This window comes from Nasonia vitripennis, chromosome 5, assembly GCF_009193385.2.
Source record: "Nasonia vitripennis strain AsymCx chromosome 5, Nvit_psr_1.1, whole genome shotgun sequence".
Classification (NCBI taxonomy): domain Eukaryota; kingdom Metazoa; phylum Arthropoda; class Insecta; order Hymenoptera; family Pteromalidae; genus Nasonia; species Nasonia vitripennis.
In genome coordinates this window covers 24341699-24366660 of record NC_045761.1, presented here as the reverse complement: position 1 = coordinate 24366660, position 24962 = coordinate 24341699, and the positions used below count along the sequence as shown (strand labels likewise).

The 24962-nt window shown below is 38.7% G+C and overlaps 3 protein-coding genes across 5 annotated transcripts; 1 reads left to right on the top strand and 2 right to left on the bottom strand.

The window, feature by feature from the left end:
* Nucleotides 1–32: 32 nt before the first annotated feature.
* Nucleotides 33–4141, top strand: LOC100123040 (ras-related protein Rab-10). The gene is made up of 5 exons (XM_001606594.6): nucleotides 33–477; nucleotides 1376–1436; nucleotides 1525–1663; nucleotides 1750–1839; nucleotides 1957–4141. Exons 1-5 carry the CDS (start codon nucleotides 351–353, stop codon nucleotides 2140–2142), a joined length of 603 nt encoding a protein of 200 aa, XP_001606644.2. The 5' UTR covers nucleotides 33–350; the 3' UTR covers nucleotides 2143–4141.
* LOC100123052 (protein lifeguard 1) lies at nucleotides 3709–11621 on the bottom strand. Of its 2 annotated transcripts, XM_001606608.6 has the most exons (6): nucleotides 11399–11621; nucleotides 7258–7319; nucleotides 6926–7051; nucleotides 6720–6849; nucleotides 6371–6641; nucleotides 3709–6295 (listed from the first exon to the last, which is right to left on the bottom strand). In XM_001606608.6, the coding sequence occupies exons 2-6, from the start codon at nucleotides 7307–7309 to the stop codon at nucleotides 5936–5938; spliced, it is 939 nt and encodes a 312-aa protein (XP_001606658.1). In that variant the 5' UTR covers nucleotides 7310–7319; nucleotides 11399–11621; the 3' UTR covers nucleotides 3709–5935. The 2 variants fall into 2 exon arrangements, with proteins under 2 accessions (XP_001606658.1, XP_008207146.1); XM_008208924.4 differs by lacking the exon at nucleotides 7258–7319 and having other exon boundaries at nucleotides 11399–11618.
* A 747-nt stretch (nucleotides 11622–12368) lies between these two features.
* LOC100123061 lies at nucleotides 12369–18619 on the bottom strand. 2 transcript variants are annotated; one of them, XM_016985654.3, is made up of 19 exons: nucleotides 18353–18619; nucleotides 17718–17888; nucleotides 17552–17640; nucleotides 17409–17475; nucleotides 17207–17339; nucleotides 16984–17126; nucleotides 16833–16904; nucleotides 16691–16760; nucleotides 16482–16616; nucleotides 16223–16393; nucleotides 15669–16147; nucleotides 15141–15591; nucleotides 14670–15073; nucleotides 14360–14588; nucleotides 13902–14264; nucleotides 13611–13821; nucleotides 13342–13532; nucleotides 13149–13252; nucleotides 12369–12970 (listed from the first exon to the last, which is right to left on the bottom strand). In XM_016985654.3, exons 2-19 carry the CDS (start codon nucleotides 17856–17858, stop codon nucleotides 12857–12859), a joined length of 3567 nt encoding a protein of 1188 aa, XP_016841143.1. In that variant the 5' UTR covers nucleotides 17859–17888; nucleotides 18353–18619; the 3' UTR covers nucleotides 12369–12856. The 2 variants fall into 2 exon arrangements, with proteins under 2 accessions (XP_016841143.1, XP_016841144.1); XM_016985655.3 differs by lacking the exon at nucleotides 18353–18619 and adding an exon at nucleotides 18012–18254.
* Nucleotides 18620–24962: the final 6343 nt, after the last annotated feature.

Sequence of the window (24962 nt, the reverse complement as noted above, 5' to 3'; positions counted from 1 at the left end):
CACATGCGGGTAATGTGTAACTGCACGATCGTATATACTGGTCAGTTGCCACTTCTTTGATCTAAAGTTGCACTCCCCTGGTAGTTCTAAATTTCTGGCAGTGGTGCATCAGAGGAAATAGGCTAGCGACGGTTATAGTTCCCCGTTCTCGTCGCAGTCGCGAGCCGTGCGTGTGTGTCTCTCCTCTCTCTCTCTCTATCCCCCCCCCCTCCTCTTGAGCTATATACGTTTTTCAAAGCCTCTGCAATATCGCACACGTCCGTCCCCGGGTCGTCGTCGTCGTCGCGTCGTGCAATACTTGCAATCCAGTTCCAGTGTATACTTAGCTAAGTGCGAGAGAAGAAGACACAATGGCGAAGAAGACGTACGACCTGCTGTTCAAGCTGCTGCTCATCGGCGACAGCGGCGTCGGCAAGACATGCATCCTCTTCCGTTTTTCCGACGACGCCTTCTCCACCACCTTCATATCCACCATAGGTGAGATTTCCCGATTAATCGTACAACGTTCATGAGAAAGTCATGATTCGTGTGTGTGCAAGGAGTATCACTCTACGTGACGTTACGTGGGTATACACGGTGTGCGTTTATTTTTAAACTCCAACTTCGCATTACTCACGGCTTGGCTTCTTTGGGCCGTTTTTTCGCGGATAAACACATCGCCCGGGAGCTCTCGTTTTTAAATGGCCTACTCCGAGAGGTTAGGTCAGGCCCCGAGGTGTTCTTTTCCTTTTGGAGCAAGTTTTTTCATATCAGTCGCCGGAGCTATTTTTACGCGGAGATATAGGCACAAGTGCCGATTGCTCGTTCGTTTATTTTTGCGTCTCGTGTTAACGTAAAGATTTCGACTTGTTAAGCTTTAACTTTTTAAGGGTATTTTGTTTATGGAAAATTTAGGGTGTTCGTTGGAGCGATTTATTTACTTTAATAAAGGTCAACAACTGACGAGTCGCGGATTTTGGGTTTCGTAATATACTTTTAAATATTTGCTCGGAGATAGTGCCGCGATTGGATGACTAATAGTCATCGAGTCCTTTTTTGATTCGCTTTTTCCTGCCGAGAAGTGATGACGTTTCAAGCCTGGAAAGTTTTTAATCAAAATAATGGAGAACCGCTTTGGTCGTTTTGAATCATAGACGGCCTATTTTAATTCAATGATATTAACTTCTATCAGATTTTGGGCATTGAACCTGTTGTTATTTAAACAATAAATTAGTATATGATGGTGATTAAGAGTGATGTTTATTAACAAGTTCATAAATTAAGCAATCATTTGTTTCTTATCTGCAGTTGCATATATATAGGGATATACTTATGTATAGTATGGTTAGTTTTTAAGTGATGATAAAGTAGTTTCAACAGCTTTTAACTGTTCCAGGCATAGACTTCAAAATAAAAACTGTGGAATTAAGAGGAAAGAAGATCAAGCTTCAAATATGGTAAGATTAAGTCAACACTTCAAAATTTCTAACAGCAAATAATTTTAAACTGTAAATTGTGGTATTTATGGGCATGATTTTATTTCAGGGACACAGCTGGACAGGAAAGATTCCACACTATCACAACATCCTACTACAGAGGTGCAATGGGTATAATGCTAGTGTATGATATAACAAATGAAAAAACATTTGAGAATATAGTTAATTGGTTGAGGAATATTGATGAGGTATGTGCTTTTTCATTCAAAATTATTTATTAACATCAATTTATTGATCTTTGAGGAGCAAAAATAATACTTATACTATTTTACAGCATGCAAACGAAAATGTGGAAAAAATGATTTTGGGAAACAAAAGTGATATGGAAGATAGGCGTGAAGTCAGTACTGAAAGAGGTGAAGCAGTAAGTATTCCACTGTACATCAATAGCTACAGAGAGGATACTAAATTTCTGTCAATCAATTTTCCCTCTCTTTTTTGTCGATTATGTTAATTACGCCCGTACTCCATCTGTTTACAGATAGCCAGAGAGCACGGCATAAGATTCATGGAGACGTCGGCGAAGGCCAACATCAACATCGACCGTGCGTTCCGCGAACTTGCGGAGGCCATTCTTGACAAGACCCACGGCAAAGAGCCGCAGGATGCGCCTGACCGTGTAACCGTAGATCGAAGAGTCGAGCGAACTTCCAGCCGATGCTGTTGAATCGTCCTTACAATCGGCCGTTCTGATCTGATCTATCCTCTTTTTTACAAGAGGAAGAAAAAAATAATCAGCACGTATAAACGCCACACACGAACAGAAACACAAAATGAAACACCAACACTCCTACGCTCGCACGCCATTTTTCTTTTCGTTTATCTTTTCTCTCCTATAGCTGCTTTCTCCGGCTGTATGCAATATTCGCAAACGAGATCTTTCCCGGGAAAATGGGCCATTTCTGGCGAACATTAAATTAAATAAGTTCAGTGGTTGTGAGGTGATGCACGCATTGACCGTGGATAGTAGTTAATTCATTTTTTGTGTAATATTTTATGCTTAGTAATTCTAGAAAATTAATTATTTTATTTCTGAGCGGTGATTCATATGTTTACGTATATGATGATAGAATATCGGTATTACGTAATCGTTTTTAGGTTCTAGTTTATATCGATCGTTCCTGCACAGGACGTATTTAATTTTTGTTTTAGAAACCAAAATCATTGTCATAGATGATTTACAATATATGCTCCACTCCGATTTTGTGATTTTAAAAACTATTAAATAACTTATGAAAATGATTTTACTTTCTAGTAAAAAAGAAAGAAAAACTATGACACATTGAGTCTACCAAGCAGAAGATTAATTCTTTGCATTCTATTATAAAAATCGATCCACGAGCGTGTATCGTACATAAAGTTTTTTCCTGCAAAATTAAATTATAATCCTACGCGGTTGTTAGCTTTAGTAAACGCGTAATCGCACGATGTAATTGCTTACTGTACATTGTTGTAACTGATCACTACGTGAACAAACGAAAATAGATCGAAAGAATATATATGTAGTACATATACTCTTTTCCACTGCTGAAGCGTCCGTGAGATTGTCGCGTTAGATAGCCTTCTTATATACATATAACGAATAGTAACTGTTTTTTTCTCTTCTCCTCGTCTTACACCTTCACTACAAGAAAGTAGCGTTTTTATAACGGGTGGTTACATAGCAAATGTGTAGTCGTGTTTTTCTACCTCTTGACAAGACTGTTGTCATAAAGAAAACTTGAATTCTATTGTGATTTCTGTGATGCTTTACCTGCAAAAATTACGATCACTAATTGTTTTAATTTATGATTACATTGCTGCAACTATACTTAATTTTAATATTCTCGGTTTTCAAGAAAGCACCTTTTCAGCGAATTAATTCGTTGTACAAAGTGAATGTACATTGCAAAATAATCATCGAAAAGTGATCAAATATTTCATAAAGTAATTTATTTGAAAAAAATTTGATATATTTTTAACAAGTCCAGAAAATTTTTCACAAGTATCATGTTACTGACATGATAAGAAACATAACTTTACAAATTTAAAGTAAAAACTTGTTCGTATGATGCAATCACAATTAACCATCTTTTATAAATAAATGATAAAATAAATACAAGAGGGGCAAGACCTTTATAAGCATATTACACAAACGTTTTATTAGACGTATAACTATTAGGTATATATATTATAAAAAAAAGAAAGTATAAAATAAGATGGTGCAGTTTAATAATAAATTAACTCGCAGATGTTTCTTTTCTCAACAAAGGCGTTTTATTACTGAAAATTAACGGTAAACAGTCTTCATCTATACACCAACTTCTGCGCAAACCCGTTCGCTTATAAAACGCGTCAAGGCGTATCTGTATAATTTATTTATTTACTTATTTATTCGTAAAATCTGTCTTTTATATATATTTTTTTACGCGATACAGTACGCGACGCGAAGCAATAAAAATCGTTGGTGTGGACAGCGTCAATTGTCGACAAAGGTGAAGCTCAAGCCTTTTTTACATTAATATAATTTGTATTTTGTATTATTGACAATTTGCAATACCACAATGCACTCGATAAGGTGCGATCCTTCGCTGGAAGGACGGATCGATTGATGAATATTTTTTTAAAAATTGAGCCTTCGCTCGCGCCTGTTTTTCAACGTGCATAATAAAGTGAAATTTCAGAAATCTGGTGTATCGTTTATTTTTTATTCAAATACTGGTTCTTTATTCTTATCACCATATTTTTTAAACCAATAAGACCTTTCGTTACTTTGGAAATTATTTCGTTATTTTTCACATTTTGAATTAATAAATACCAATTATTACATTGTAAAGATATCGTGCTATGAGATTATTACTTCAACATCATAGGGATATTTTTTCAAAGTAACGAAAGATAGTATGTTTTACGTATAATATATATTATATAATATAATCAAGTTCAGAGTGAAAATTACACGTTTTTTTTTCAAACTACAGCTCATTTTGATTGTAATACAAAATATATTTATATATAGATTCTATGATACAAATAACATTGTATTTTACACTATAAAAAGGAATCGCCGGTGACAAAAAAATTACACAATGTGGTTTTTATTAAATAAAATAATTATTAAATCGTGTCAAATATGAGAAAAAAAAAATAAATATACTTATATTATTATGCCAGAACAGATTTGATAGTCACATACAGTATATAAACGTGTCTGAAATCGTTAAATATACAATATACAATAAGTATCAATATATGTGAATAAAATACTTCACATGTTAATAATCACATGTGTCATATATAAATACACTACATAGTATATTTGTATATATTATGAAATATTAATGAAACATGTAGCAATGCATGTATTAACAAATTATGGTAAACAAGAAAAGTAAACAAGGATGTACAATATGTAATAGGAACACTAATAGTTACGATTTTTCTGCTAGGAATGATAATCACGCTTATAACATTCATTTGAACGTATATCATACAACTTTAGATTAGTTTTCATACTCAATAGTACATAAAGCTACGTTTTTGGAATAATAGACAAAAGCGATCATGTAGTTATGCAATTTCCAAGCATTAATGTCAACGATTCTGTATAGGCACAAACAATTTTCGTCTTTTATTTTAAATGATTTGTTAATTATTATCAGTTCAGTTTGCAACAAGCAGTACACTTTCAGAACTTTTCTAAAATACTATTAAAATTAATCATCATTAATTAATTAAATTTTACCTTAATTTTTTTATCCATATTTATTGCCCACTTGAAAATTATTTATCTGGTTTCAATTACTATTTTAATAATGATCAAATACTTTGACAAATTCATTTGAAAGTGCCTAAAAAACGAATCGAAATGGGTTCCACTATCAACCTAAAGCCTGGTTAGAAATTAAATAATATAGGTTTATAAATAATAAGAATAGTATAAATTTGTAAATTATCAACAACTTTTATGCCACCTTAGAATCATTTTATAAATAATTCATCAAAATCTAAATGAAAACCTAAACTAATGTAACTTATTAATTTTTTTGGTGTATTTTGATATTTTAATGTAACGTTCGTTACTAAAAGAAAGAAAACGTATTAGATGTTAAATGAAAACTTAAAAAAAAACGATGTTTGGATTAATTGATGTAAAAACGAGAAATATTCAAAAAAATTCAATGTTTTCACATACAACTATGAAAACATTAAATAAAATAAGATGAATATTAGTATTTTATCGCTTATTACTTATAGCAGAGATATTGAAAAATATAGCAAAAAGTTGGATATAAATTATTAGATCATACTAATCGTCAAAAAAAATGTTTGCGGTAACAAATATCCCTTGAATAGTTAATTGATAAAGTTTTCTAACCAGGACACTTGACGACATATTCGACACACCTTTACTACACGAGTTGCTTGATCTGTCGATTCTCAATCTTGAATTTGTCTCCCCAATTATCAGGTGAATCTACTTAATCTCGGGAAGCGCCGATGATGCTTAAGATGTAAATAAAGATGTTGACGATGTCTAGGTACAGGTTAAGTGCAGCAAAGATGTACTCTTCAGGAGACAATGAATACTTGTGCTTGCCACCCAGCATCAGTTGTGTATCATATACCAGATAAAACGAAAAGAGAAGGGCTCCAAGGCAACTGTAGACTAGAATTACAGTCCTGCCGTGCCAGAAAATTGCAATGAAACCGAAAAGCATAAGGCATAAGGCGGCAATGAAAAGGTACGTTCCAGCTCCAGTGAAATCGATTTTAGTTTGGAATGAAAACAAAGTCAAAGCAAAGCAAATAAAAGCTGTAATTCCAACTGCAAGTATAACCTGTAAAGATGAAAATAAAAAAATTAGTCAAAATTATATAGTCGTTTAAAAACAAGCATGGACAGCTATACTTACAGAGCCCTCGTCATGTTGGCTAGAAACGAAACCTAGCATAACACTTTCAGCAAGAGTAAAAATAAATAGAAAGATGAAGTTCATGGGAGCCTTGCGACGCACACTGGTGCAACATGCCATGGCTATGAGCAAGCCAAATGTAATAGCCATACATATGTACATGACAGATACATTCTTAGCTGCAAATTCCTTTGCATTATGACTAAAAGTAAATAATGCAACAACTCCAAAAGTGATCAGCAGTTGCAGCAGCAATATTGAATACACTTTTCTGTGAATAAGAAAGAAAAAAGAAATTAGAATTGAGTATTTTTTTGCTCAAGGATTTGAGTTTTAGTATTGAATTCACCTTATAAATGCTTGTCGTATTGTGGTATCATTAAAGCTGAACCCCTTGACCTCCCCATCCTCTTCGTTGTAATTTGTTCCATACATGCCTGGTGGTGGTGCGTGTATTGGTGGTGGTACAAAGCCTGGAGCTGTAGAAGAAATTGAAAATATAAAATTATACTAAAAATTTGAGGATTAAAGTTTTGGTAGAATGAAAAAATGTACCTGGTGGCGGTGCACCTGGGTAAGGTGGTGGTTGAAAACCGGGTTGAGGATAGCCTGGATTTCCTCCTGGATAGCCCTGTTCACCTCCTGGATAACCTGGATTTCCTCCTGGGTAGCCTGGATACCCTATGAATGAGAGCAAAATTAAATACTGCATTTGATAATTATGATTTGAAATGATTTGATTGGAGTATTACACTACAGATGATTTGCGCGCACACTTTAGCAATGATTTCTATAGAAATACTCTCTAATTTTTTAGAAAAATAGCTTGACAATAATGAACTAATTTTTGTTAGTGCAAATATCGAAGAAATATGTAAGATGAAAACCTTGTTGGCCAGGGTAGTAACCTCCACCAGGATTGTTCTGCCAGGTAGTCATCTTTCTCTAGCTGAAAAAGAACTTAATATTAGCACAGGAGTACAAGTACGCTCATCTGCACTTAAAAATGTATGAATGGTAACGATTAATGCTCTGCACCATAATTATGCAGTGTTTTAACATGAAAATCGGGCTGAGCAAACAAGAAATAATATAATACATAGCAGAAATAAGTGATAAGTAAATAAATAAGTTTATCAATTTTTAAACAATTTTGTGTTAAAATTACGGAAAACATGCCTAGCAATTAATATAAATAATTGGATAAACCAGTATAACATTTAAATAGTTACAACATGTAAATATTAAGAGAAAATTCGTTGTGTAAAGTAGATAAAAAGCCATAGGCAACCAATCAATAGCTAACAAAATAAATTTTGAAGAACATTTCAAACAATAATAAGTTTTTAACAATAGTATCAAACAAGAATATTTTTATTTTCTTTAAAAGCCGTAATAATGCTCAGCCCTAACTTTAACATCAAACATCTAATCTCTCTGTATAATTTAACATTGTGCAGTGGCTGAGCGCTCAGGTGCTGCTGTGATTTTAATCTAAAACATAAAGATGTGATGGCAATTCCAAGTGTCCATAGTATAAAGTATTACTGCTTTAAAACTGCAATTCAACAAATTTATATAACACGTTAATTTTACAGTGATAAAAACTATTAGAAGAAAATAAGCAGACCAATAAGTCACAAGTGTTAGAGCTTGAATCATTTCTAAAAATACAATATTGTCTTATTGATAAGCTGTATATTATTTAAAAGCTGTACATATATCTCAAACACTGAGTCATCATTCATGAACAGAGAATTTACAGGTAAAAATTAGATTAAAAATAGAAAATTGCATATGATAAACACTTGCAAAAAAAAAGAATAATTGCTTATATACAATGTACAAGATTAAGTTTTGTATATTGACACCAAAAGCTTATGTTAATCTTCTAATCAATTTAACAGTATATGCCTCTGCACAAACATGATGTCACACATTTTACTTCGATTGACAGAGATAAATATCAGCAAAGGAAAATTCGATAAATTCCTTTTAACTGAAATTAAACTTTGTTAATTCGATTACGAGGCAACTTTGCATAAAAGTAAACATCCAAGCAAAGTGTTATTTATTATCGCGAAAATTTACGTCAAATTTATTCTATTTGTAGAATGCTCCGTTTCTTGAAGTCACCATTAAAACATCAATAGCAATCTCATATTCTAGAAGGTTTTGCTCCTATCTACATGTTGCACACGCGTTGCATGTCAATAATTGCCAGGCAATTCGACGTCTAGAAACACATGCATAATACGATGCAGGATTTCGAACTTTTTTGCCTCTCCATTCGCGTTTATTCCCTCGTCTCTCGTCGCGAATCGGCATTTCCATATAACACTAATCATAAGAATGAGAGACGCAATCTGAGCTTTCAAAAATCAATACCCTACTGCCACAAGCTCAAGGTCATTTTCACTTCAAACCGACGAATAAGCATGACACAAGACAACACATTACAGCGGATATTACTAATAGGTAAAAAACAGCGATGAATAGAAAAAAAAATCGTCACGTGCTAGCATCCCGGATGAAAACACTCGTCTAATTAAGGTGTGTAAAGCATGTGACGGGGGAGGGGGAGGAAAAGCATAAGCGAAGCTCGTGTGTTGTTTCTCGCTGCATAATTGATGGAGAGGGTAGCAAAGCCTGCTCTCTCTCTATCTCTCTCTCTATCTCTCTCTCTCTCTCTCTCTCTCTCTCTCTCTCTCTCTCTCTCTCTCTCTCTCTCTCTCTCTCTCTATCTTTTACATCGAACATTCTACGCTTATCCTCGTATACGGCTTATAACGCGATAAACCTGACCGAATGTTGGGCCACCGCGTCAGGTATAATAACTTTTTATTTAATGCGATAAGACAATGAGTCGCGGCGAATCTTATCTTCTCCGCTGCACGATGACACTTTCCAGAAGTTGTGAGTCAACTCTGCGTGTCTATGCAAAGCGTTGTATACCTCTATAGATGTGTAAAACGAGGATGAGCAGCTCGATTCTTTTTTTCGAATATTCTCTATGCGATCGAGTTATTGATTTCCAACTGAAAACCTTTATCCGCGTGCGTATTGCTGAAAATTCTTTAGCTTCGTTTACCCGATATAACGAACACAAGGGCCAATTTTCGCAGAAAAAATACACCGAGTCAGCAAACAGAGAAATTCGAACGCGGAGTTAATATCGTTAAAAGCTCGATCGCGGCACGCGCGACACGACGAATATCGAGCGATTTTCCTCTAAAAAGTTTATCTTCGCAGTAAACAATCGTATGACCGACATGACATCGATAACGCCGAACGGTCATTACGAACCGTTTTTACAAAAAGTCAGCCTCCAAACGCTCTGAGAATAGTAATATTTTATACAATGTGTGTGTGTTGCGCAGACGTATTCTTCAGTGCGGCTGACGTTAAGTAAATTAACGCAAGTCGCGGTTATTACACACGTGTGATGTACGTAGGTACTCGAACGTTAAAATGGCGCGGGCGACGAGTACCTATATACGTGTATGTACGAGGACATGGTTCACATCGTTACGTACAATTTGTCAGGAGAGAGATAACGCGCATCTATACGTTAGTCAACTCGACGACGACGACGACGACGGGAAATTTAATGAGCGTTTTCAGTTTTTGGAATTAGTGTCAAGAGGCGCTGCACGTGTTGTTATTAGACTGTCCGCGAGGAACAATTGTTCTATTCTGATCTCCCTGAAGATTTTCTTCAACGGCCAATAATAGAGAAGCGCGTGTTGTATTTTTATAGACGAAGGCGCATTGATTTTACCGCGTGTTTTAATTGGATATAGATAAGCAAACGTTCCTTGCATTGGAAATGAAAGATGACTCACGGTTCGTAATGAGTTTAGCAATCAGTACAATAAACCAGTCATAAAAACTGAGCTTTACTTCTAGAGGAAAATAAATGAAACTGCATAGCAGTGAATGACCTGGATCATTCGAGTTTCGCTCAGCCCATAGTCTTTTTAGAATAACCTCACATTAATAGACTTTTGGTACACTGAACTCGGCTCTCTTCTAGAAGTGCTCCCCATCTCAATATTATATACGTATCTCTATGCGCAGCTGACAAAAGGGATTTTCAGTCAGTGCACCGCTTCGTTACTGTGCCGATACGGAGAATATTTTGTTTACTAACTTTGGTAAAACTCGAAATAGAATTTTACGCGCGTCGAAAAAATCGCAGAACAGGCTTTGTTTATCAACACGCGAGAAACATCCGCTTACATCAACCGACGGCTCACTGCTGAACTACATTTTTTCGCATCGAGCGTTTACCCGCGTATGAATTATTAATTTCCCCCCGACGTTTCATCACGAACGTGCACCTACACAGCGACAGAAAACTTGTGTATACAAACTTGTATCACTCGGGAATCGAAAAATTTTACAGGGGATAAATCCACGAGTAGGTACTCGAAAAGGAATCAAAAGAAAGTACCGATTACGGCGGGGAATACCCAGCTTGCACGAGCTGACGAAATAACCCGAGCGAGAATCGCGCGGTGCACGAGTTCCGCTCGACTTTTACGTCTAGGTATATACAGCACACTCACACGTCGTATAAATCCTCTCCGCCGCCCGGAAACAGCGTAAACAAAGAGGAGGTCGAAAAAATGAGGGGAAAAACGTGTCACGGTCGTCGTCAGAGCTGCTGAAATTCGCATACTTATAAGCGTCGCGAAAATAAAAAGCGCTGTGGGCGTGACATCGCGAAGTAACCCACTGGGACAAGCGAAGGATGAATGAGTTCAAGGGACACGTTATAGCGTTACACTGTGTTCTACTCTATACCTACACACATTTAAGGGCGGAATAAAGGATCAGAGTACGCGCGAGAACCCCGAGGACGGGGCGGATGCGTCATCGGGTAGCTTCTGGAAATAGTGACAATCGATATATATGTAGACATATATACGTGTGCTGTTATATGTACCGCACACAGACATGCATTGCGAACGGCTCTACCGCCGTCTCTCTCTCTCTCTTTCCTCGGAAGACAGCGGTCTTTACCTCGTGTCTCTGCTCCTTCTTCTTCGAGCACACTCCTCTTCGACGATACTCTGCTTACCACTAAAACTTCCAATCACTTGGATCACGAGAACGACGTTGTGCTGTACTTGTACGGTCGAACAATCCACGGGTAAAAAATGTGTATCAGGTGTTTTTCGCGCGAGCGATAATTACGTCTTCGTCGAGCGGTGGACGATACGTTACTGAGCGGTGAAACTGTCTGCGTGTGCGCGAGTTGAGAGCTGACCGGCGACCAATCGCGTGCGCGAGTTGCGAGTTTGCGACATAAGCTCTGTGAAGTTGGCGCTGAGTAAGTCGCGCGCGGGATTTACAGCCGGAGGCGCGGGCTTTCTGGAGCGGACAGGCTACTTCGGGAAACTTCTGTCTGGTATCCGATTCTGTGGGTTGATCTGGATATCGGATGCGAAGATGAAGTCGCTGGAGTCTGCGCGTTGAGCCTCTGAGGGAATTGGAGGGCTTTGTTTTGATTTATCGGGGGCAATATACAGCTTCCCTTGTTTGCGGACGTTGTTACACTTACGCTACCGTAACGATGATTAGTTTCTTTGACAAAGAAAAAAATGTTGCTCTTAATTTTTTTTTTTATTTAAGAACTGGATTTATCGATGATTCTCGACGTACGTCAATATAGGAGTGATAAAAAAGATGGGATTTACAAGCGACGTATGAATTCATTGTTTAGTATTTATATTTACCACGGAGATTATTAATAATTCTTTATCGAAAGTACTAGAAGTATATCATATGCCAATTTTGAAAATCAACCTTCGAACACTTCAAAGAAATTGCTGTAAGAATTAATGATAGTAAAATGTTAAGAATTAAGGAAAGCTCTCCATATTGAGATAAAAGTAATAAAGTCAGTTCTTACTTCTCATTATTGTATTCATCATTAGTTTTCCAAGTTTTCATACATAAAAGTTCACAAATTTTGAGGAATGTTTTATAGTTCAAATTTGTTTTCACAATGATTTTGTCTCGAAAAATTCCAATTGAAATTTTAAATTAAGTCTAAAAGGATCGAATCACACTTGTAATAAAATAGTTGCTACGTACAATTGTATACTTTTTATATATTATATATATATATATATATAAAACTTTTTGAGTAAAGATCAGCGACGAATACAAAGTTGACACTTTTTCTTTGATTTGATTTGCAATTTTCTTATTATTAATATCAATACCGCAGGCATGTTATTGCCAATGAATTTGTGAAGAAAAGATATTTTCTTTTGTCTTATATCGGTTCTTTATAAAAAACGTTCTCTTTTACTTATACACGTAAACAAAACACATACGTTTGAAATTCTCACATGCCTAAAATGCATGTTTTCTCACTAGCAGCCTCATTGCTCGAGACAAGCTTCTATCTTAAAAGCTGGATGCTTTGTTTCCTTAAATATATTATAAGAGTATTTTATTATCCATTTTACGTTATTTGTTCCTTGATGTCTTTTCGCCTTCCCTGTTGTTAACTACGTGAGAGAGTCTTGAGGTTTTTGTAATAGAAATTGAGTTTGAACGTTCATCTGAGTTATCTTTTTCATCCTAAAAAGTCGAACCAAAAACGAAAACAAAATTATAAAAGCCAATACAAAGACAAATTAAAGCTTTTAAAATAAATGTATTTAAAAAATGGAAAAACAGGCTTCAGGTCCAAAATGCATGACGAAAAAGTACTTAAAAACTATACGACTATTTATCAAAGTTAGTACTGTTAATGAACCTCTAATGTTGGTTTCGGAACGAGGCCCAAACTATCTAACATTCCTGGTCGAGTTTCTTCTGCAGGAAAAGCTGTACGCTTTCTACATTTCACAAGATGTGTAGCTACAAAATAAAAGTAATGTTTTAATGATACGCGCAATGGAATATGGGTATGTGGTTTTCACGAGATCGCTAATTTAAAGATTACTTACCTAGCGCATTTCCGTCGGCAGTAGAGAATCCACAGGTACACTGCATTTCCTTTTCTAGAGGTATATTAACCAGAGGTGAAGGTACGATGACACTAGTCATCGGTCTTTCGTTATGGATTTGTCGCTGATGCTCTTTATAGGCACGCCAGCAACAGGTAACGTAACGACATTTCTGGCACTTGAGCTCACCACTAAAAAGCGATAAATACAAGATAAATCATTATTACTTTGCAAAACAATCAATTATAATAATTGTTTTAAATACTTACGGATAATGATCTCTCATATCCAAGTCTTCCTCGCACTCTTGACAACTTCTCCCTGTGGGTACGTGAAGTCTGATAGGACCGGTCATCCACCTTTTTACCCTCTCAGTAGGCGTTATCTCATGCGCGTAATCGTCAAATATATAACGTTTCACTGCATTGCGTGACCTGGCAACTGTTACAGTACTGTCGTTTCCAGTGTAAGGGACAACTCCTAAAAAATATACACATTCGTAAATCGTGGTAAAAAGCTTGTATCACGAATTTTTTAATGCAATTTTTTGTTGAACCTACCTGGCCCTAGAGCTTGAGTATGAAGTTCGACATGCGACTTCAGCGAGCTCATCTGATTGAACCAAAGGCAGCATCTCGGGCACTTGTTAAGCTTTTCTTCGCGGCGAACGATGTGCCGCTGCATGTGCATGAGGTAAGCGTGTATGCTCGAAGAGCTCGGCTGGCCATTTACCCCCGTCACAAACTGAATGACTTTAAGGCAGTAGGGACATTGCAGACCGTCGCTCTTTTCGTGGCAAGTGTAGTAATGGTCAATTACGTCCTTATGGCTTGACGTACGATAACCGCAGCTTTCGCAACGGTACGGCATCTCCGAGGGGTAGTGCATCGTCGACAAATGGTTTATCAAGAGACCGTTGCTACCTACAAGTTTTTAATGGAAATAAAGCGAGCATTGGTGATCGTTCAATGGATATTATTGAAAGTGGTAATTTTTTTTTTTTTTTTACTAAACGTACCGAACTTTTGCTCACAAATTGCGCACACGAGCATGTCACTATCTGAGTTACCGAACTTGCTATGAGCCTCGGTAACGTGAACGTTCATCTGGTGCTTTGAAGAGAAAGCAGTACAGCAGTAACGGCAGACGGGCGAATCCGACTGACCTGGCACTAGAGGCGGTACGTGACTGACCATGTGCTCCATGATTTCCGTGTTGGAGTGCATTACCGTCGTACATAAGAAACACTGTAATATAATAATTTATAGATACAGATTTTTTTAAATTTATTTATAGATCATAAAATATAGCTAAATTATGTAACTCACCTTAAAAGTAAACGTAATCTTGTTTTCCTTTCCATTAGCTGACAATTTATCCGGTTGCATTGTGGCATAGTAAAATTCTTGCAATGGTACGTGCTCAGGGCGTGAATCTCGCGGAATCTTGGGTTCAGGTGTCGACATGGTCCTGTCGACGGTCTCGGGACTCACCGCAGATATGGGTCTTTTACGATTGCGTTTCGGACCTGGACGTTGTGTCGCTTCTAAGTCCACTATCGGTCCTTCGATACTAGACTGAATAGCTGGATCCTTTGGTATTGACACCATTGGAGCTACCGGATGCGCAACCGGAGCTGGGACGCTGCCCGAAGACGCGCTGACATGTAGGTACGACCAGTCGGCGAAAGGATTAGCGGCAATTTTCGTCAAACGCTCCAGGAAATTGTTGTCTGTGAAGTTATCCAGTGGTTAGTACAGATGATCCAACAGATTAAAAAATAAATGTTAAAAACTTACCAGGATCATATTTGGTTTGTTCAGAAATATGGGTAATAATATTCTCAAATGCCCTCAAAGCAGTTGTTCCAAACATCTCTCGCCATACAAGCTCGTCCAAAAACTGTTGAATCATAGGTCGACTAAGCAAACTCAAAGTATTCTGGAACATCCGGGGCACGATCTTTCTCAGGTACTCCATAATGTGAAAGTTGCTGGTCAGATTTCGCGGATTCTGATCGCTAAAGGCTGACTGCGTTACGTTGTGGAAACCCATCTCAAATAAGGTGCCCTTGTCTACTGTGAAATCCGTCAGGATCTTCGAGTCCTTGTGTACCCAATCCGCCAATGGATGTAAAATGTTATTGAATCGTCGCTTATAGGATCTGTCGCCGTCTTGAACTGGCTCGCAGGCTCGTAACCTAAGTTCTAAAGTTTCTGGGTCGAGAATACCCAAAACTTCTACTTTGACCTATAACGTTTTTATACGGAAAAATTAATTATAAAATAGAATTACAAAATTGACGAGTAGAACGAAAATGTCCTTACCTGTCTCAAGTGTCCATCTTGCGAGGTAGTACCCAAACTGATAACTCCAACTTGTATCATCGAGTTCTTTCCACCCATTTTCTTACATTTCTCAGAAATAGCTGCAGTGCAGACGCTTCTAAGCATCGCGTAGAAAGTCTTCACATAATAATTTGTCACCTTTACCCATGATATGACGTTCTGCACATTTGTCTGGCAGGACCAGTGGTAGATGAGCTTCAGTAAAATAGTAGGCGAGTGAGGCGCGCTTTGGAATATTGACCCTGAGAAAACGGAGACAAAGCGCTCGGGACAGCAAGAGGAGATCCATACGTAACCACCAGAGCAGGGAAAAGTACCTGCATCGCTGTACATGCCGAGTTTGAGTTTCTGACCCGGATGCTTATCGCAATACTGCTCAGCTCGTACAAGGCCTTGCTGAATTAGCCATTCCGTGAACTTGGTTGCTGCGTACATCAGCACGCCCTTTACCTTAATATCTGTAAAAAGATACACAAGTAATATTTGGCATTCAAAATGTTGGATGGTATGGGATGATGTCATATTTTACAAACCTAATTCTGCTCGCTCCTTTTGAACCACTTGTGTAGTGATGTTTTTAGTTTTGAGATTCGGTCTAGCAACTACGACTAGGGACGGATATGTTCGACCACCGTTCATTTTATTAAAAGTGACTTCTCTTCCATCCGGAAGGCTTTTTTTTGTCTCGTCAATTATTTCTCCAGCTAGAAGATTCGTAAGATTGTAACTTCGATTCATATTCACAATCCTAATCAGTCTTTAAATCAAGAAAAGATCATCGTTTTCTTTTACCTGCTATTTTGTTACCAATAACTATACCCCCTATACTCGTTTGCTCCGATGGTCTACCCAAAACATGACCCTGTGCATTTTGTTTGGGTAGAGTTTTTATTCTGAGATTCGTAACACCTTGCGGTGTAGTCGAAGCTGCAAGAAGAATATTCAATAAATAAAAATAAAGTTTTTCCTTATTATTTTCGTCTGAATATTATTTTTCTTACTTGGTTGAACCACGTGAGTGGCTCCGGTAGGCTTTGGCGTTCTTTTTATAGGTTGAGGAGCTGGGGGAGGCTGTACAAAAAATTACAATTAAAAACATGAAAAAAAAATTATTTTTTTTTTAATAAAAATTTTAATACATACTACTTCTTCTATTATGTCTGGCTGTTGTATTTGAAGAACTTTCGTTTTGCGTCCCGATCTCGTAAGTTTATACTAAAATTTAAATGTCACATTAATAAAAAATGTTGGATCTGTCAACAAGTGGTAACAGCAAAATATCTAATTTAATTACCGTATTGGAGTTGTCAATTGAAGGTTGTTGAGGTACTGGAGTGATTGGAGCAACTGCAGGTGAAGAGGTTGTCATAGTGCTCATCGTTGTGGCTGTTGTATTGGTAATTTTTGAAATCATAGATGCTGGTGCAGCAACCCCACCTGAATATTAAGAATCATAAATGTCAATCCGATTTCCATGTACAAGATATTTTTCTTATGTAGCTCTTATAATCCTGTACCTTGCTGTGGAGCAACAGTTCCAAGAATGACACCCATGCGTGGATCCATAACGAGCTGAATATTTCCTTGAGGGGTTGTACTATTTAGCATATTCAACTTTATTGTTTGATTATTTGTGTTGCCACTTTGATTCTACAAATTGAATGCATAAATCAGTAATCTGGAACATTATTCTACGTTAAGTATACGAGTCTAACTTACAACTCCGATAACTTGAGCTTGAGAATTTGGTTTGACCACAGCTGATGTGGGAGGAGCACTACTAGGCCTGAAAAGTAGAATCAGACAATGCAGATTTATAATCAAGAATTTCTTTGACGTTATCAGTAAACTGTCAGACTCACAGTTGGTATTGATAGGCGTTGACAACACCAGCTTGGCATATTAATTTTCCTCCATGCTCTTTCACAAGGGATTCCAGCATTTTGGTAACCTGCGGAAAAAGACAGTCGAAGATGAAAAATTCTGTTACATTTGAAATATAAAATCAAAGTCTCACAACGGGCATACCTTATCACATTCCTCTTTGAGTTTGATCCTAGCTGCCTTTTGACACGAGCTTAGGGGCTCGTCCACGCATTCCATTTTGAGAGTCATCCCTTCCGACCTCATGTTGTTGATGGAGCGAGCGACTAGTTTACCCTTAGTCATGACTGCTTACGAACCAAGTGACTTGGTTCTCTGCATTAAAAAAAATGAATTTACATCAAAGCTGGCATCGCAAGCTCATCAAGCTACCAACTACAAAACTACGCAGCAAGTGGCTTATCTCAAAACTCCAATTATTCCCTTCCCTGGCCTCACCTGCCTCCAATTAGAATAAAAGCCTCTGAAACTCAACACCCAAGTATCACCTTCACTGTTTACAAAACAATCTCCACACTGTCTTCCCACAAGACACACAAACAAATCTCTCCCCTGCACGAGTATCTATAAACCTCCCAACGATCCCTCGAGCATATTTCCCACGCTTTTAACTCGCGTTTCCCTTTCCCGAAAGAACGTATACTTATAACCCAACCTTCATCCTCGATCCGAACAACGAAAAACCTCTGCAGCAAATCGCGAGACGCCGCGAGCGCGCGCGAGGTAGCCGCCTCTCGCAAAAAGAATAGACACTTGCTGCAATGCGCGCACTTACTTACCTGTGCGGAGAATAAGGCTCCGCGTGTTCGCGAGCTACTGTACACAGCCTCCTTCCGCACTGCAGTTCGATTATTATGCAACGACAAGTTGGCGCAAATATGCGGAAGAGAAACCTCGAGTGCACATGAATCGAGCTATGGTGTTTTTGGCAAAAAGGCGCGCGCCGCGCTACTCTAACCGCAAATCCGGCGGCACATTTGCGCGGACAAGGAGCCGAACGCACACATCTCTTGGACGGACGGACACACGAGACGCGCCTGGCACCGGGAGCAGAGATAGGGCGCGAGGAGATATACAATATGCGCGGGTATATGTGTTGGTAACGTCGACAGCGCTGTGCTCGGTTGGTATATACGTGCGGGGATCGATAAGATAGGGAACGAACGGGCTGCAGAGATAAGTGGTATACGCAGCTTAAAATCCCCGATATATATGTGAGATTCGAGTTGGTATACCTATATAGTTTTGGATTGGCCCTGTTTTCTCGCAGCTCGCGAGTATATAGGTGGCGTAAGTACTATTTCCACTGGAGTTTCGATCCCTTAAAAAATTCATAGTCACCGCGAGCTAATATTTGGATCGAAGGGTAAATAGCGATGACTGGTCGGAAAATCGCACGTATAGATTTCAATCTATAACGAGCCTCATTCCCTTATGTTTACTCGTCGTAAATTAGCTGGTTCGGTTTTTCACCCCGACTGGATCTTCTCGGTAAATAAGTCCATAATCTGTCGTCAGCCGATACGGCAAATTTCGATTTCATTGACTTGCAGCGGGTTTTTCCGGATACCTACTCAAGCTTTCTCCCCTTTTGATTGATTATATATACGTATCGAATCTGACTCGATCACTTACCGCAGCTCATATCAAGTAAACACTTTCAATAAAAGAATAATTAAACAATTAAATTTTTCATATCAACCGACCAAAATTTAATACACTCCACTCACCTGTTTACATTTCCCGCACGACACTCGTCTGCGACAAGACGTGACAGTAGTCGTCGTCGTTGTCGACTGCGCACCACGTGTCGGTGAAATTAAATTCGGCACTGGCGCATGCCATCGCATCGCAGTGTATTGTATTATATTATGTTTGCGCGTCGAATGAAGTATTTAATCGATAAAGCTAACAAATGCAATTTAGCCAGAAACTTCGCGTCGGGTGTCGATCGAATAATACACTATCCTCTGCAAAAAGTAGTAGTAGTAGTATATAGTTTCCTCCCACTCAGAGGAGACCGATTCGCTTTCCGGGAAAATAAAGGAAATAAAGCCAGCTCTCTCAGAGGGTCAGCCCTTTGCTGCGATGCATTTTACATGGAACGTACACTTACGGTGTCGTCTTAGCTTTCGTCACCTGCAAAGCAGAGAAGCTATGCAGCTGCAGCGTCTTGTGTGTGATTCTCTTTCGCCTTTGAGAAGAGGAGATTCTGTAAGCTCTCGAGCTTTATCCTCCTGTGCATACGTCATTGTGTGAATGAATTTGATTGAAAATTTTCGATTCGAGAAAAATAATTCTTTTTTTTTTCAAAAAATCGGTAAAGCACACGTGAAGCAATTCACCGTATACGCTAGGATGGCAGTGACAGCGCAACGGTCGAGCTTTCTCTCCGTGTTTGCACTTGTATTGGAGGGATTGCTGCAATGCGCAACGCCACCGCTATGCCAAGCCGGTGAACCTCGTGTGTATATGTAGCTATATGTATAAGGGGGTGGCTGTACAACTTTGCGCAGGGACTGCATGGGTCTGCGATGTATACCGAGGAATTAGCAGGATTTTTGGCCTGCGAGTATGTAAACGGAGCTTTGGGGCTTGTCTTGTTTTTCACGCGACAGAAATATGCTATGTAGATACTGTTCGAATTATCCCAGCTAATTCAAAATTCCGAGCTTTTCCCGCGCAAAATAAAAAAAAATTAACCGAGGCATTCAGGACTGACAGACTGTCGCGCTGCTATAAGTCTGAAATTTGGATACGAAACGTCCCCAGCGAACAGCAGCAAATTAGCCCGTTATCGCCGTAACTCTGAAGGGTACGTCAGTCAGACTTGACGAGCATAAATCCGTTTGACGAACTCGCGCGAACGGCCACGAGTTGCAGTTACAAAATTAATAAATTATTGTTATACGTACGCAGAATAAAACGAGCTTCAAAAGGAATGTATATTTCGATGGTGCAATTTGGTATATATATACGGTATAACGTCTACGCGGCGAATCGATACGTGCGCCGTCGACCTTGTTTCCTCGCGCTGAAATTGAATTACTCGGGTCGAATAAAATCGCGAGCTGTTCGCATCGCCGTTGATATTATAAGCGTCAGTCGAACCCTTTTGCTTCGACGATGCTCCTTTTGCTTGGGAGTCTTTTACGTAAGGATTACTGCATAACGTGTAAGACAAATTAATTTTTGATTCACCGTGAATTACACGTATACAGGACATGTATGGGAGCTGGGCATCGGGTAATAAGAGAAAAGAAAGAAACTCAGAGCAACGTGTTATTTTTTTTTTTTCGAAAAAACAATGTTTATTATCCAACCGTACGTTCTTCGTTAAATATAGGTCATATAACAAAAAGAAACCGTAAACATTGAAAATACAACCGCGGGTATATACGCTAGTGTTCTTTTTTTTCTTCTCTCGAGCTAATATATACCATAATTATATTAATCATGTCATGTTTGTTTTGTTGCATACTTTTTTCCTCCTCGTTATCGTTATATACTTTTGCTCTCTCTCTCTTTATATGTATAATCGGAAAATTGCTCTCCTCTCACATCATCGCCTCATCTCTCTCTCTCTCTCTCTCTCTCTCTCTCTCTCTTTCTCTCTCTCTCTCTCTCTCTCTCTCTCTCTCTCTCAACAATGCACAGCATAATCATTTCTCTTTTTCTCCTCGTCTTTCGTATCTGTGTATCGTGTATAATACGTGTACGTGTGTGTGTGAGTGTGACGAAATTCTTTATACATATACATACTATTTACAAGAACATTCAGTTTGTTTTGTCATATTATTATAATTATATTCATGATTTTTTTTGTTTTCCTCCATTATATAATAATAATCCTCTCTTTCGCTCCACTGCCTTTCTTTTATATCATATATCGATATCTTAACGCATAATATATATATATAATATACTTCTGTTGCGCATCTCGCTCTCTGCTTTTGATTCTCATATACGCTGCGCGCAGTCATACATATATAGGTATATTTTTGCTATACATATACACGAGAGTTTATTGTTTGTTTGTTTGTTTTTAATTTATGAGAATTATGTCTGTGTGTACATTTGTATGCGAGTTGATTCTGTCCACCGATATAGATAATTAGTAATATTCTTTTTTTCGCTTATCTATATTAACTTACTCGGAAAATCCCTACAGTCGGAGAGCGACAACGTGTGTACATTCATATCGTGTGTCTATGGGTACAGCTCGAAACTTCCACTTTCTACTTGTGTCTCTCTTGTATACGTCTCCCCTTCCAGAGAGATAATAGAGTATAATATATATATAGTCGTATATCGATATGCGGATGAATCGCAAGCTGCGGAGAGTAGTTTCGTTATTCTTTCTTTTTTTTTATACAAAAAACCCGTCGTATATTTATGAATAATTTAATTCTCACGACTGCGATGATTGAGTCCTACGCGAAAAGTATAATATATATATATATATATAGTAGTGACCGTCGCGTAACGTCATAGAAAATCCCGGATATATTGCTCGCGAAGCTCGACACACATCTATACAGCCGCTCTTAATCTTCCACTACAGTATACACGATATTATATCTATCTAACGATAGAAAATCCCAAGCTAATGTACACATACCGAAAAACCGCGAATACAGGGATGTAATAAGTCTGCAGTGTGTTTCTGTGTCTGTTTATGTGGCTGTGTCGTCTATAATAATCATACGTCCCTGCGGCGGCTACGACATATTGAACACGTAAATCCAATACTTCATTTTTTTTTTAATTAAAACCATCAGATCCGCTATTATCGCCGTATTTGATTGTCCGCGGTTGCCATCGCTATAATAGTTATACATAAGAAACACGACGACGACGACGACGACAAGGACACGATTTTCGCGCATTAATACTTTTATGATAGAAAAGAGACACATACACACATTGATATTTGAATTGCTTGCGATGCGGAGGCGGCGGCGCGTCCGAGAGTCGTTACACATTTTTTTTTGTTGCTGTTTATTGCTTGGTTTATTCTTTTTACATACGCTATTATGTAATCTGCCTATTATCTCTTTTCAGCTTTTGCTTGGTGATGAATTTTTCGATGGATATAGGTAAACAATACTCGCGATAAGGGGATGTGTCGTGCGTTTTGAGTATATATGTACAAAGGAGCGCGATTCCCCGAAAGTTATATAGAGTATTATATCGGGTCATTAGAAAGTTTTCGCCGCGAGAATCCTTAACGAACATCAGAGCCCGCGGCCATCGTTATATTTACTCTCCAGGCGAGCGGGTAGATTCGAACTTCTTTATTTAGCCTCTCGCGCGCGGGCAGCTGCAATCGAAGAGGCCGATATTGGCCTCTTTCTCAGCTCTCTCTATGTTATATGTATATATACAACAATATGCGCCACGTCTCTCATCGAGTAAAAAGTCATGACAGAGAGAGAGAGAGAGAGAGAGAGGGAGAGAGAGAGAGAGAGAGAGAGAGAGAGAGAGAGAGAGAGAGAAGTTGGTAGAGCGACTCTTCGTTTATCAGCGGACTTTCGTGGGATGCGTGTATAATTGGCCAAGATTGCGAACAAATTTGTATGTGTATAATAAGCGAGTCGACTTGATTTTGCATGTTTTTTTCTTTCTCTCGATCGTCAAGATGAAAATCCGCAGTCGTCGCGAGAGGGATATTAATTATTCGCGAGTAGAGAGAGAGAGAGAGAGAGAGAGGGGGGGGGGGGAGGAGGCCGAGAAGTTTCGGGATAGAGACTCTAAATAAAAAACGAAGGCTCACTTTTCCCCGGCGAAGTATTACTTTCCGATCTTGCTTTGCTCTCGCGGCTCCGATGCTTTGGCGCAGCTGACACACGGCTCTAATTTAACCTCCTTCTTCTCCTTCTCCTATTCTTTAACCCCTTTTTTTAGCTTTACGAAAAGACGCGTAATTCACCCTGTGTATAACCATAATAATAATCATAATCGTATACGTGTATTTATATATCGCGGGTGTGTGTATAATTTCTCTAAATACGTACACACAACAAAGCTTGACAGCCCGGAAAATGCAACACGCGCAAGAGGCGGGAAAAATTAGCGAAATATTTTCGTGCTCTGCATAATTAGAAGAAAAAGGTTAATTCCGAGCAGTGCACCCGACGACGACGCGCGTGACAAAGAACAGCGACACGGCTTTTTACTTCTGAATTTTTTCATTTTCACGTCGGATTTAAGCTACAATGTATATTGTGTGTGGCGTATGTTTTTTTTAGTTCTCACTTATCGTTATTATTCTTATTCTGAAAATTCAAAAAGCCGTGGATGCGTTACGAGCCGTACATACGTCACGTTCTTTTTCCGTCCAACTGCCGGCTTCGCTTTGACGATGAGCTATCTCTCTGTTTGCAGTCTGCTCGTTACATGTAACGTAATTCGTGTAATTTGAAAATGGCGTGTCAAAAAAGAAAGCTCAAAGCTCCGCTACAACTCACCCCAAATGGCGGGAAAAACAAATTTTCAAGCTACGTTAAATTCAACAAAATCGGAGCTTTAACAAGCTCTCGGCAAAACCTTCGGAAAAAATAAACAAACTTCAAACGGTAACCCACACACTCGACTCTCGATATACATACACGACGGCGAAGATTCTGACGCGGCTGCTATACCGGCTTAGGCGCGCAGTCTGTTAACCCTTGTTAAGGTCTTCGCTCGGATTATACGTGGAGGCTCGCGCCTCTCTCTCTCTCTTGCCTATATCGACATAAGACGCTGTAAATGAGTTGCCGGTGCACCTCTCCGAGAGACGACCCCTCCCGTGAGTAATGGGCCAATCGGATCAGACGCCGGTGACGCGATTGATTCGTCGATCGATACACCTACTGCTTCTTTGGGAATATTCAAAAGTAAAAATTATTTTTCGAATAAAAGCGCTGATCGACCCCCAGAAAAAAGCTCATGTACAATCGACGCGAAAACGCCTACTCGGCATTCAAAATTATGCCCGGCAATCTGCCCGTGACGGAGCGCCCTTGAATGCGCCGCGCATTTTAATTCATTCGCGTTTCGGCAGACCCTCTATTTCTCTCTCTCTCTCTCTCTCTCTCTCTCTCCCTCTCTCGCGAGCGAGCGAGCGAGCGAGCGTGTGCGAAATAAAGTATAGGAGCTTTTTGCATTTTTCGACGATTCGCGTTTTGCCGATAAGCGCGCGATGTCTCGACGCGATGCGCGTGTCAGGAGGCTATATTTTCTTCCCGCGCAATGGCCAGCGGGTCGTGTTTTAGCGGCGATTCGAGAGCGAATTAGTCAAAGCGAGTTTACGAAGATCGATTTGCGTGACGTTTTTTTTCTCTCTTTTCTCTCTTTTTTCTCTCTCTTTCTCTCTCTCTCTCTCTCTCTCTCTCTCTCTCTCTC

Coding starts and splice junctions, on each gene's coding strand:
- LOC100123040 (XM_001606594.6), top strand. CDS start 351: ATGGCGAAGAAGACGTACGACCTGCTGTTCAAGCTGCTGCTCATCGGC. Junction 478..1,375: donor CACCTTCATATCCACCATAG/GTGAGATTTCCC, acceptor TAACTGTTCCAG/GCATAGACTTCAAAATAAAA. Junction 1,437..1,524: donor AAGATCAAGCTTCAAATATG/GTAAGATTAAGT, acceptor ATTTTATTTCAG/GGACACAGCTGGACAGGAAA.
- LOC100123052 (XM_001606608.6), bottom strand. CDS start 7,309: ATGACTACCTGGCAGAACAATCCTGGTGGAGGTTACTACCCTGGCCAA. Junction 6,850..6,925: donor CCCAGGTGCACCGCCACCAG/GTACATTTTTTC, acceptor TTTCTTCTACAG/CTCCAGGCTTTGTACCACCA. Junction 6,296..6,370: donor GCCAACATGACGAGGGCTCT/GTAAGTATAGCT, acceptor TCATCTTTACAG/GTTATACTTGCAGTTGGAAT.
- LOC100123061 (XM_016985654.3), bottom strand. CDS start 17,858: ATGACTAAGGGTAAACTAGTCGCTCGCTCCATCAACAACATGAGGTCG. Junction 17,127..17,206: donor AACTGTTGCTCCACAGCAAG/GTACAGGATTAT, acceptor CTTAATATTCAG/GTGGGGTTGCTGCACCAGCA. Junction 13,822..13,901: donor TACTCAAGCTCTAGGGCCAG/GTAGGTTCAACA, acceptor TATATTTTTTAG/GAGTTGTCCCTTACACTGGA.